Source organism: Arachis ipaensis, chromosome B1 (assembly GCF_059453495.1).
Source record: "Arachis ipaensis isolate K30076 ecotype BB chromosome B1, ASM5945349v1, whole genome shotgun sequence".
Taxonomy (NCBI): domain Eukaryota; kingdom Viridiplantae; phylum Streptophyta; class Magnoliopsida; order Fabales; family Fabaceae; genus Arachis; species Arachis ipaensis.
Window position 1 is genome coordinate 136,619,860 of NC_142436.1, and position 14,056 is coordinate 136,633,915.

The 14,056-nt window shown below is 38.9% G+C and overlaps 1 protein-coding gene across 1 annotated transcript; it reads left to right on the forward strand.

Annotated features, from left to right (window-relative positions):
- The first annotated feature begins 5,001 nt into the window (after positions 1-5,001).
- LOC107612333 (uncharacterized) lies at positions 5,002-6,213 on the forward strand. Its single transcript, XM_016314093.1, has one exon. It carries the CDS (start codon positions 5,002-5,004, stop codon positions 6,211-6,213), a length of 1,212 nt encoding a protein of 403 aa, XP_016169579.1.
- Positions 6,214-14,056: the final 7,843 nt, after the last annotated feature.

The following is a 14,056-nucleotide window of genomic DNA, read 5'->3' on the forward strand; positions in this document are numbered from 1 at the left end:
GGATTAGTTTTAGTGCTTAGGGTTTAGCGGTTAGGGCTTAGGGTTTAGGGGTTTAGGGTTTAGGGTAGAAACACATGAAATTTGGAAACCACCAAATCGAAAGTAAAGAAGGCAACAAACCAATTTACCTGGTATTGTCTGGGGTATTTACAGACAGTGTGGAGCTTGCCTGAGTCTGGAAGAGAGGTTCGCTACTGAGATTTACAGTCGGCAGTCTAAGCAAGATAAATAACTATTAGTAATTGAATCCAGAGGAATTAGAAAAGGTTCTAGCAATAGTTAGCAAAGAAAGAAAAATAACTCGGTATAAGAAGCCGAATCTTACGTCTCAGAGAAATTATTTTGTGCCTCCGTCGAGTCAAACTGATCCGGAGCAACGTTTGCTATTTGAGCTCCATCATTTCTTTTCTTTGATCTCTTTTCTCTTATTGTCTCTAACGCTTGTCTTCTTCTTTCTATAGCGCTGTCTTTTACTTGTTCAGATATGAAAGTTCATAAAATAAGTATGAAGGAACCTAAAACGAAAGTATCAATAAATAAAATAAAATATGATTAGAGAAACTTACTTCTTGTCAGAGTTGGTTTGGTTTTTTGCCACCCTTTGCAGTTGTTTTCTTTTTACTATGGGTGTTTTTTTAATTTCTTTTTCTCTGCAACATAGACAAACACATGGAATTTATATCGGAGAAAAATATAAGCAAGAAAAAGACACTAACAATCAAGTGAACGAAACTGACATAGTTTACCAAACCGAAAACAATTCATATGTTGAACAAAACATGATACTTATTTAATCATGAAGAAAAACATTTCTGAATTAAAAAAAACTCAACTTGAGCAACTCCAGTGAACAATATCACATCTGTAATTTACTTAACAAGCATACATAAACAATTTTCAGGAAGGAAATGCAAAACTAAACCAGATGAATATCATACAATCATATAAATGAACATCACCCAATACTTACTGGCTATCAGATTTGCTTGTGCCCTCTAAATCTGTCGGCACAGGCTTCCTTTTTTTGCTTTATTTTTTAACCACCTTCTGTGGTTGTTTTCTTTTCTTTGTGCCAGTTTTTTCAATTTCTTCTTCTCTGCAATACATAAGAACAAGTGCATAAGAACAACTTTAAGCAAATCCAAGTTAAATGAAATCAATATGAAGATCAAACTTACTGGTTTTCGGATTCACTTTTGCTTTCTGAATCCGTTGGAGTGTTTTCAGTTTCACTTATTTTTTCTGAATCCGTCTCAACAAGTTTTTGTTTTTTAACCACCCTCTTTTGACTTGTTCTCTTTGCTGGTGGTGTAAGAACTGAGATTAATTAATCGTCTAATTAAATAATTAATATTGTCCAAAATAGGATCAAAAATTTTAGAATGAGAATTGGAGGATTTAAATATGATTTTTGGACTCAGTAGATTTTTCTGAGACAGAAAATGTATTTTCTATGAAAAACCGAGTAAAACCGCGAACCGGCAGATGAACCGGCCGAACCGGTTCAAGCCTGTCCAGTAATTTGCGAGAAAAATTAAAAACAGTAGAAAACCTTAGGAAAATATTTAAAGTCGAAAACCGGGCGTTAATTTTAAAGGTTTGGCCCAAAGTTGGACCAAACGGGCTAAAAACGCTAACGGGTTGGACCGGGCCCAAGTTGGGCCCAAGCCCAACATATATAACACCCCATTAATGAACCCATCAGCCATAAACACACACACACACACACACACACACACACACAAACACACACAAGGTGAGTGGCTGAAGTGAAAGGGAAAGGAAGAGAGAAAAGTTACTATTCACATACAACTTCAATCCATCATATCTCGAGCTACAGTGCTCCGATTTGCATGCTGTCAGTGGCTACGCGAAACTCTTGCCGAGCCCGTCATTCTAGGTAAGCCTTGTGGTAAGTTTATTGAAATCCCCTGCCCATTTTCCTGCCCTAAGAATTTCAAGTTTTTGGATTTTGTGTTGAGTAAAATTTTGTGATTTTTGGTGTTTAGGTACACTCTAGCATTTGATTACTATTCAGTTTTCCCCCAATCATCGTTGGGTAAGGTGAGAAATTTAAATCTCTTGTGGTTTTATGGATTTGATGAATCCTAGGTTGAATTATTGTATATTATGTGTATATAGATTGAGATTGGGATTGTTGGCATTTGGTTGGAGCTTTGGAGTGATTATTGATACTTGTTGGAGTTGATTGGTGGCTTGGATTGTGGTTGAAAGCTTAATTGCACTCAATTTCGGGTTTTAGTGCATATTAGAAATCGGCCAAGGTATGGTTTTGGTTCCTTTATGTAGTATATAATATTTATGGACACTTAGGTTAGTGACCCATTGGATAGGATTGAATTAAATTGGTTGTTGGAATTGTTGTATGATGATGTATGATGATTTGATGATTTGGACTGTTGATGAATTGAAATGTTGATGTTGATAGTATGATATTGGAGATTGAGATTGAAATTGATTATGATGATTGTTGGTAAGGGTGGAATGATATTTGATTTATGTGTTGGTTGAGAAATGAATGTATTATTATGTATTTGATAATGGGGATTGATGATTGCATAAGGTGGAGTGGTGAATTGAGGTATGAAAAGTGTGAAATCTGATGTGTCTTGGGATTTTGATGAGATGGTGGTTTAGTTTTGGTTGTGAAATTGGAAAATTAAGCAATTGTGAAGTGTTGGTAAAAACTGATTTTTGGTGAATTTTGACGGATCATAACTTGAGCCTCAATTTTCAAAGTTTGTTGAAATTTGCTTTAAATTAAAGTTCATTGAAAAATCTTTAAATTGATATAAAGTTTATAGAAAATGGATTTCTGTAGAGGAAGTTATGATCATTCAAAGTTTTGTGTCAAAATCTGAATTCTGTGCATGCTGCAGAATTTGTGATTTCTGGTTTGTGTGCGCACGCACACACGGGGACGGTGGTTGGATCCCGCCTGTCTAGGTAGCGGCGGCGGCATAAGGATGGTTGTTCGTCCCGCTTGCATTGAGATGTGAGAACCGTGGCCAGAGTATCCCGCTCGCATCCCTTCGGATCACTAGAGTGTGCAGGCACAAAATCCTGGACGCTGTTCCGAGCACCATATCTCGGGGGTTCCCATTATAATTCCGAAGGGCGACATACATCTCCATGGAGATGTGTCGGGTTGGCAGTTGAACCGACAATGTGATATCACAGCCTATAGGACAGGCATTCATCATGTGCATCTTTTATCTGTTTGTTTGCTTTGCGTACCTGAATTGTATGCCTAATTGGATAACATGCCTAATTGCCTATGTGAATTACTTGGCATATATATATATATATATATATATATATATATATATATATATATATATATATATATATATATATGTCTATATGTCTATACTTGTGTTTTACTTGCATTGATATTAATTGTGTATTCTACTGGGATTGAGGAGGTTCGGAAGGCGGTGGCGATGGGATCGTATGGAGGATAGGTTGGTGAAGGCTGTGGGACAGCGGAGAATTGTTAGATTAGAAAATCCCCTAAGATAGACTACCCCTTTTATTATGTTAAGTTTTAAGTTATGCTTTACTATTTTAGTTATGCTTTAAGATGAATCTTTTGATAGATATGAAGTTCTAGGATTGCCTCTGGCGTCCCGGGGTCTTATATCTTATATCACTGGGCATTGTTACCATACTGAGAACCTCTGATTCTCATACCATATTCTGTTGTTATTTTTTAGATGCAGGTCGCAACCCACCTTGCTGAGTTGTTTTGGTGGTGACAGAGCAGAGGATCCTAGATATGTTTTGAATTCTTTTCATTATTTTGCTTAGATTTCTCATCTTTTGTATTTATTTTTGCCTAGAGGCTTACTTTGAGAGAAAAACTTGTACAAGCTGTTTTAACTTTCAGATTTCTGTATGGTCTGTATATAGCTAGTCGGCTTAAACTCCGCGAGCCGTGGTTAGATCTTTATGCTATTATACTCTTATATTTTGTTATATTATATCTATATCTTGTGCGTTAAGTTTGTAGCTTTGTGTGTATGTTTTGCGCCTTTCAAATCCTATTTTTGAGCTGTATCCTTCATTAGGCTTCTAGAATATATTACTTCTTCTATATATGATATGTATAAGCTTTAGACTTGTCGTAACCTTTGATTAACCTTTGCTTTACGACGCGAGGTAAGGCTTAGGATAATTAGGGTGTTACATTTAGTGGTATCAGGGCGGTTCGTCCTCGTGAGCCTGAGGGATGGACCAATTGTGCTTCAATGCATACTCTGTTTCTTTTCTTTGATGTTATTTAGGTTATCTCATTGATATTGCATAGCATGCTTGTTTGTGAGTGCCTGTTTAGGATAATTGAAGCACTAGGATTTTGATATTGAGACTGATCACCTTGATATCGATTGTTTTGTTTAGAAAGGAACCCTAATGGCCACTCGCAGATGAGGTCGTACGGGTTCACGAGTAGAGAGTAGAAATGCGCAACCGACCGATAACCATGCCGAATTCATGGCGACAATGGCTAACCTTGCGAATACCATGGAGGCAAATGCTGCTGCGACTCTATAAGTTGTGTAGAGGTTAGGCCAACCGACTGGAAACGGAAACGGAGATGGAAATGGAAATGATAATACAGAAGGAAATAGTGATAATATAGGAGGTGCTCCGATGACCTTAGCTACTTTTCTCAAGGTTCATCCGCCTAGTTTCAGAGGTTCAACCAACCCTACAGAAGCGAATAATTAGTTTCAGGCCATGGAGCGCGTGCTGTAAGCACAGCATGTCCCGAACAACCAGTATATGGAGTTTGCTACGTATCAGATTTTGGGAGAGGCTCAGCATTGGTGACAAGGAGAATGCCGCTTGCTACAGCTGCAGAATGCCGACATCCCTTGGGATGTATTCAAGACGACTTTCTATAAGAAGTACTTTCTTGAATCTGCAAGGAAAGCGAAGGAGATGGAACTTATGTAGCTGAAGCAAGGTTCCTTGTCTATGGCAGACTATACTAGCCGATTTGAGGAGCTCTATAGGTTCTCTAGGGTGTGTCAGGGTTCCCCGGAGACCAACCAAAGTTGGAAGTGCATTAAGTATCAAAGGGGCTTGAAGGATAACATCATGACTGTTGTGGCTCCTTTGGAGATTCGGATCTTCTCCGATCTTGTGAACAAGGCGAGGGTTATTGAAGAATGTGCAAAGATAGTAGCCTCGTCAAGGGACACTTATGGAGGAAACACTAGTCGGGGACGTGGCAATTACTTTCAGCCGAGGGGGCAGAATTTCAAGAGATTAGGACATGCGCCTCAAGGTCAAGGAGGCTTCAGAAAGAATACTTATGATCAGTACCAGCGTGGCAAAGGGAGAGGGAATCAGAGTAAGGTTTCTCCGGATTTAACTTGTGATCATTGTGGACGTTTTCATCCATATGACTCTTGCAAGATTGGTATAGGTGGTTGCTTCAACTGTGGTTTGCCTAGTCACATTGCGAGAGACTGCACTCGTGGGAAGAATCCGAATGTGGGTCAGAGTCAACACCAAGGGCGAGTATTTGTTGTGAACGCCAAGGATGCTACTAAGGCAGATCCTCTGATTAGAGGTAACTGTTTAATTGGTGATAAAATCTTGGTTGCATTGTATGATACTGGAGCTTCGCATTCGTTTATTTCGTTTGCTAAAGTTGAGGAATTAGGCTTGAAAGTGTTAGAATTAGCATTTGAATTGCATGTACATACTCCGCATCAGATAATTGTGACTAGGTCAAGTTGTAGACAAGTAGGTTTCAAGCTTGAGGGTAGAAATTTTGTGCATGACTTTATTTGTTTACCAATGGTTGGGTTGGAGATGATTTTGGGGTTTGATTGGTTGTCAAACAATTGGGTGTTGTTGGATTGTTGTGAGTGGTCAATTCAGTTTATGCTAGAAGGAGAAAATGGAGCAGTGATAGCTGAGGGTTACTACCTGAACTCTGTAATGGTACACTGTAGTGGGGAAGAGTGTCAGGATTATATACTGTTGGTTGCAAATGCGTTAGGTGACAATCAGAAGATAGATCAAATCCCGATAGTTAGAGACTTTCTGGAGGTGTTTTCGGAAGATATTCCTAAGTTCCCACCTCAAAGGGAGATTGAATTTGCAATTGAATTGGTGCCGGGAGCTGGACCAATGTTGATTGCGCCGTATAGGATGGCTCCGATAGAACTGGCATAATTAAAGGCTCAGTTGGAAGAGCTTCTGAATAAGAGATTCATTCAATGAGTGTATCTTCATGGGGAGCGCCAGTTTTATTGGTGAAGAAGAAGGATTGAGGAATGCGACTTTGTGTGGATTACCGACAGCTGAACAAAGTGACCGTGAAGAACAAGTACCCGCTGCCAAAGATAGATGACTTGATGGATCAACTGCAAGGGGCTGGAGTGTTCTCTAAGATCGACTTAAGATTCGATTATCATCAGATAAGGGTGAAGGAGGATGACATTCCGAAACTGCGTTTAGGACGCGCTATGGACACTACGAGTTTGCGGTGATGTCCTTTGGGTTAACGAATGCACCTGCGGTGTTTATGGATTACATGAACAGAGTATTTTGTCCCTTTTTAGACAAATTTGTGGTGGTTTTTATAGACGATATCTTAGTTTATTCTAAGACGGCGAAGGAGCATGAGGAACACTTGAGAATTATGTTGGAAATCCTGAAGGAGCGGAAATTGTATGCTAAGTTGTCCAAGTGTGAGTTTTGGAAGGAGGAAGTAAAGTTCCTAGGTCACGTAGTGAGCAAAGGAGGAATAGCCATGGATCCTTCGAAAGTAGAGGCGGTGATGGAATGGGAAAGACCAACGACGGTGACGGAAGTTAGGAGTTTCTTGGGCTTAGCCGGATATTACTGGAGATTTATTGAAGGATTTCCCGGATTACACTACCGATGACTAAGTTGACAAGGAAGGAGGCGCCGTTTGTGTGGACGTCGGAGTGTGAAGAAGTTTTCAGACCTTGAAACAAAAGTTAACTTCAACACCTGTTTTGATTTTACCGGAACCGCGTGAACCATTTGAAGTGTACTGTGATGCGTCACTGAAGGGTTTAGGATGCGTGTTGATGCAACACCAGAGTGTGGTGGCATACGCATCGCGTCAGCTGAGACCGCATGAGGTAAATTACCCAACTCATGACTTGGAATTAGTAGCGATTGTGTTTGCACTGAAGATTTGGAGGCACCACTTGTACGGAGTGAGGTTTAGCGTCTTTTCTGATCATAAGAGTCTCAAGTACATCTTTGATCAGAAATAGCTCAATATACGTCAGAGGAGGTGGATGGAGCTTTTGAAGGATTATGATTTTAAACTAAGTTATCACCCTGGAAAGGCGAATGTGGTAGCAGACGCTTTGAGTCAGAAGTCTTTAATGATAGCTTGGATGATAATCAAGGAAGAGGAGTTAGTGGATAAGTTTGTGGATCTTAAGCTAGATATTGGTGAAGTTGCTGGAAGAGCTTGTTTGAATCAGTTGCAGATTTCAAGTACGTTTAAAATAGAGATTCAGAGGGCTCAGCAAGATGAGCAAAAGCTTCAGCAATTATTTTAACCAGTTGGCAAGAAGATGCATGGAGAATTCACTAAGGATGGTGAAGGATTGTGGAAGTATAAAGGGAGAATTTATATACTGGATGTCAGGAGTCTGAGGTAAGACTTGTTGTCGGAAGCTCACAACAGTGGGTTTTTCATTCACCCAGGAAGTACGAAGATGTACTATGATTTAAAGAAGATGTTCTGGTGGCCTGGGATGAATGGTGATGTAGCTACAGTTGTGTCTAAGTGCCTGACGTGTCAGAAGGTAAAGATAGAGCATCAGAAACTGTCGGGAATGCTACAGCCACTTGAGATTCCTCAGTGGAAGTGGGAAGGAATTGTGATGGACTTTGTGACTAGTTTACCGAGAACTAGGTCAGAATTTGATGCGGTTTGGGTGATCATAGATCGCTTAACCAAATCCGCTCATTTTCTGCCCATCCGAGTAAACTATTCTATGGAGGAGTTGGGGAGATTATACATCAAGGATATCGTAAGGTTGCACGGTGTGCCATCGAGCATAGTGTCGGACTGTGATCCCCGATTCACGTCAAGGTTTTGGGGAGCTTTCCAAAGAGCTTTCGGTACGAGACTATGTCTCAGCACATCATATCATCCATAGATGGATGGACAGTCGGAAAAGACTATTCAGACGTTGGAAGATATGCTGAGGGCGTGTGTATTAGATCAACCTGGAAGTTGGGACCGTTACATGCCATTGGTGGAGTTTGCATACAATAACAGCTTTCATGCGAGCATTGGGATGGCTCCGTATGAGGCCTTGTATGGACGGAAGTGCCAATCTCCACTTTGTTAGTATGAGTCTGGTGAAGCAAGTGTATTGGGTCCTGATTTGGTAGCAGAGACTACTGAGAAGATTAAGAAGATCCGGGAGAGAATTCTAACGGCACAGAGTCGATAGAAAAGTTATGTGGATCAGAGAAGGAAACCGTTGGAATTTGAAGTGGGAGAGCACGTATTTCTGAGGGTTACACCGGGATTGGTAGAGCGATTAAAACCAAGAAGCTGAATCCCAGGTTCATTGGACCGTTTGAGATTCTGAGGCGATTCGGGCCGGTGGCATATCAAGTAGCTTTGCCGCCTCACTTGTCCAACTTGCATGACATATTCCACGTGTCACTACTCCATAAATACACGTCGGATGCAGCTCATGTGTTAGAGCCCGAGTCGGTCGAAGTTGAGGGAGAACTTGACTTTTCAAGTAACTCCGGTGCGAATTGACGACACCAGTGTGAAGAAGTTACGCGGAAAAGAAGTTCAGTTGGTTAAAGTTGCTTGGAAGCGAGCAGAAGTTGAAGAACATACTTGGGATTTGGAGTCTGAGATGCGAAAGGATTACCCCGAGCTATTCTTAGGTAAACACTAAATTTTGAGGGCAAAATTTCTTATTTGGTAGGGAGAATATAAGAATCGAGACTAATTAATCGTCTAATTAAATAATTAATATTGCCCAAAATTGGATCCAAAAATTTAGAATGAGAATTGGAGGATTTAAATATGATTTTTGGACTCAGTAGATTTTTCTGAGTAAAACTGCAAAACACCAATCAAAACTACGAACCGGCAGATGAATCAGCTAAACCGGTTCAAGTCTGTCCGGTACTGTGTGAGAAAAATTAAAAACAGCAGAAAACCTTAGGAAAATATTTAAAGTAAAAAACCGGACGTTAATTTTAAAGGTTTGGCCTAAAGTTGGACCAAACGGGATAAAAATGCTAACGGGTTGGACCGGGCCCGACATATATAACACCCCATTAATGAACCCATCAGCCATAAACACACACACACACACAAGGTGAGTGGCTGAAGTGAAAGGGAAAGGAAAAGAGAAAAGTTACTATTCACATACAACTTCAATCCATCATATCTCGAGCTACAGTGCTCCGATTCGCGTGCCGTTGGTGGCTACGTGAAACTCTTGCCGAGCCCGTCACTTCTAACTTAGCCTTGTGGTAAGTTTCTTGAAATCCCCTGCCCAGTTTTCTGCCCTAAGAATTTCGAGTTTTTGGGTTTTGTGTTGAGTGAAATTTTGTGATTTTTGGTGTTTAGGTACACTCTAGCACTTGATTACTATTGGGTTTTACCCCAATCATCATTGGGTAAGGTGAGCAATTCAAATCTCTTGTAATTTTGTTGATTTGATAAACCCTAAGTTGAATTATTGTAAATTATGTGTATATAGATTGAGATTGTGATTGTTGGCATTTGATTGGAGCTTTGGAGTGATTGTTGATACTTGTTGGAGTTTATTGGTGGCTTGGATTGTGGTTGGAAGCTTAATTGCACTCAATTTCAGGTTTTAGTGCATATTGGAAATCGGCTAAGGTATGGTTTCGGTTTCCTCTATGTAGTATATAATATTTATGGACACTTAGGCTAGTGACCCATATGATAGGATTAAATTAAATTGGTTGTTGGAATTGTTGTATGATGACGTATGATGATTTGATGATTTGGGCTGTTGATGAATTGAAATGTTGATGTTGATAGTATGATATTGGAGACTGAGATTGAAATTGATTATGATGATTGTTGGTAAGGGTGGAATGATACTTGATTTATGTGTTAGTTGAGAAATGAATGTATTGTTATGTATTTGATAATGGGGATTGATGATTGCATAAGGTGGAGTGGTGAATTGAGGTATGAAAAGTGTGAAATCTGATGTGTCTTGGGATTTTGATGAGATGGTGGTTTAGTTTTGGTTGTGAAATTGGAAAATTGAGCAATTGTGAAATATTGGTAAAAACTGATTTTTGGTGAATTTTGACGGATCATAACTTGAGCCTCAGTTTTCAAAGTTTGTTGAAATTTGATTTAAATTAAAGTTCATTGAAAAATCTTTAAATTGATATAAAGTTTATAGAAAATGGATTTCTGTAGAGGAAGTTATGATCATTCAAAGTTTTGTGTCAAAATCTGAATTCTGTGCATGCTGCAGAATTTGTGATTTCTGGTTTGTGTGCGCACGCACACACGGGGACGGTGGTTGGATCCCGCCTGTCTAGGTAGCGGCAGCAGCGTAAGGATAGTGGTTCGTCCTGCTTGCGTTGAGATATGAGAACCGTGGCAAGAGTATCCCGCTCGCATCCCTTCGGATCACTAGAGTGTGTAGGCACAAAATCCTGGACGCTGTTCCGAGCACCATATCTCAGGGGTCCCATTATAATTCCGAAGGGCGACATACATCTCCATGGAGATGTGTTGGGTTGGCATTTGAACCGACAATGTGATATCACAGCCTATAGGACAAGCATTCATCATGTGCATCTTTTATCTGTTTGTTTGCTTTGCCGACTTGAATTGTATGCCTAATTGGATAACATGCCTAATTGCCGATGTGAGTTACTTGACATATATGCCTATACTTGTGTTTTACTTGCATTGATATTAATTGTGTATTCTACTGGGATTGAGGAGGTTCGGAAGCCGGTGGCGATGGGATCGCATGGAGGATAGGTTGGTGAAGGCTGTGGGACAGCAGAGAACTATTAGATTAGAAAATCCCCTAAGATAGACTACCCCTTTTATTATGTTAAGTTTTAAGTTATGCTTTACTATTTTAGTTATGTTTTAAGATGAATCTTGTAGTGGATATGAAGTTCTAGGATTGCCTCTAGTGTCTCGGGGTCTTATATCTTACATCACTGGGCACTGTTACCATACTGAGAACTTCCGGTTCTCATACCATATTCTGTTGTTATTTTTTAGATGCAGGTCGCAACCCACCTCGGTGAGTTGCTTTGGTGGGGACAGAGCGGAAGATCCTGGATATGTTTTGGAGTCTTTTGATTATTTTGCTTAGATCTCTCATCTTTTGTATTTACTTTTGCCTAGAGGCTTACTTTGAGAGAAAAACTTGTACAAGCTATTTTAACTTTCAGATTTCTGTATGGTCTGTATATAGCTAGCCGGCTTAAATTCCGCGAGCCGTGTCTAGATCTTTATGCTATTATACTCTTATATTTTGTTATATTATATCTATATCTTGTGCGTTAAGTTTGTAACTTCGTGTGTATGTTTTGCGCCTTTCAAATCCTATTTTTGAGCTGTATCCTTCATCGGGCTTCTAGAATATATTACTTCTTCTATATATGATATGTATAAGCTTTAGACTTATCGTAACCTTTGATTAACCTTTGGTTTATGATGCGAGGTAAGGCTTAGGATAATTAGGGTGTCACAGGTGGTGTTTTGTCAGTTTCGGATTCAGGTTCAGATTCGGAAAATCTTTCTTCTTCCGAAGAAGAATCAACAATTTTATTTTTTCCTTTCTTTCCTTTTTCTTTCTTATCTACCTTCTTTGTTTTTGTTTTTTCCTCCTTTATTTTCTTTCTGTATAGAAGTTCCTAAAACAGAAATTTATTTAATCAAAAATACAGTAACAATCAGCTGAATCAACATGAGCAACCAGCTGAATCAAACGATAGTAATGTGCTGAATAAAACGTGATAATTATTTAATGATAAAAAAACACTTTTGCATGTACAAGGACTCAATTGAACTCACTAACAATCAGGTGAACCAAAGGGAGCAAACCCACCGAACCGAACAAGATTCATATGGTGAATAATACGTGACAAACATTTAATCATGAAGAGGATAGTGCATGAATGCAAAGGATTCAAATGAACACATTAACAATCAGGTGAACGGAAGGGAGCAAGCCAACTGAACCGAACAAGATTCATATGGCGAATAAAACGTGACAAACATTTAATCATTAAGAAAAATGTTTTTGAATGCACAAAGATTCAAATGAACACACTAACAATTGCAAGTAGGAGAAATAAATTAATTATAACCTAAAACACAAGAAACAAAATTTTAGGGGGAATTTTTTGTTTAATTTACAAATGGGTCAGTTGCTTCCTTCGAAATCCGATCGAGCATCATTTGCTTTGTCCAATGGGCCACCCACAATGATGGGGGAGCATCAGGTCTGAACGTGCGAGGGAACTTGGTTTCATGGAAGTATATCAGCATCAAAACAAAAACATAGCCATCAACGGACTGTTTCGTTCCCTTTTTCTTGTTTTCAGTTCCTTTCATCAAGAAGTTGAGCACATGTTTTGCCCAATCCCACTCTTGGATGTTGTCCACATGAAAGATAGGCGGCTTATGTATCGGGGAGGCCACGCTTACCGTGGTCGGCAACAAGAAGCACTTTTGTATGAAGACAACAAAAGCCCTTTTGAATTTTTGCCGGTTCTCCTCTCCTTCAACACTCATCTCCAAAACAGACCTTGTCTTTCGGATTCAGTTTCGTGTAATTAACCTTGTCATCAAAACAATTCCCTACAATATTTTAATAGCAAAAAATTAGCAAAAAAGGCTCAGTTTAATTTTATGTACACCAATGAATGGAAAATAAGCAGGAAGTGGAAAATGTATTACTGCCATTGTTTATGCCTAGTGCTGCTGCTACCTTGCAAGGAGTTATTTTAATGTCCCCCTAGAGAGTTTTCAAGCATCCCTTATACTCATCAAAGCAATCAATCAATTCTCTCAACAGGGAGTGAGAGACATTCATTTCTGGGACATGTGCCAGGGCACCAAATCCCATTTGTTCAACTATATCTCTCTTTTCTTGACTCATATTCCTAAACACCGTTGCTATTGCTTTTGTTTGGCATCTACAATCATGAGTTTTCTATAAGTTTTGAAACAAAATGTGAGGATATATTTATAATACAAAATAGATATTATTTGAACAAAAGCGGATAAATATATTTAATGTGCTTACATTATAGTGTGGCTTCTCCTTTTTTGTCACCATTGTCTTGTTGTGTTTTGCTGTAATGAAAAAATTTTGTTAATACTTCACTCAATACAATGAAAATCACAAGCATGCATATGTTAATCAAATCAATTAAAATGTCCCAGCCCACTGAACCGAACCTGCTTTATGCACGGAATAAAACATGATAAATAATGAATCAGCTAGACTGGTTACACTATCCACTATCTACTCACATACATTATCCACTGAACTGAATGAAAATAAGAACAAATTTGATTCAAAGCCCTAGTTATACTGTAAAAATGCAATCAGAATAAAGTCTAAACCCTGAACACACTAAATATCAAGTGAATGAGAATCACCCAGCCCACCGAACTGAGCAAATTCCATGTGGTGAATATATCATTATAAGCTTTCAATTATCAAGAATAGTATTTTTTCATGCAATAGAAGTTAACTGAATAGAGTAACAATCAAGTTCAAAGATCTAGTTACACTATCCACTGAACTAAATGAAAATAAGAACAAATTTGATTCAAAGCCCTAGTTATACAATAAAAATGCAATCAGAATAAGGCCTAAACCCTGAACACACTAAATATCAAGTGAATGAGAATCACCAAGCCCACCGAACCGAACACAATCCATGTGGTGAATCATTATAAGTTTTCAATTATCAAGAATAGTATTTCTTCATGCAATAGAAGTTAACTGAATAGAGTAAC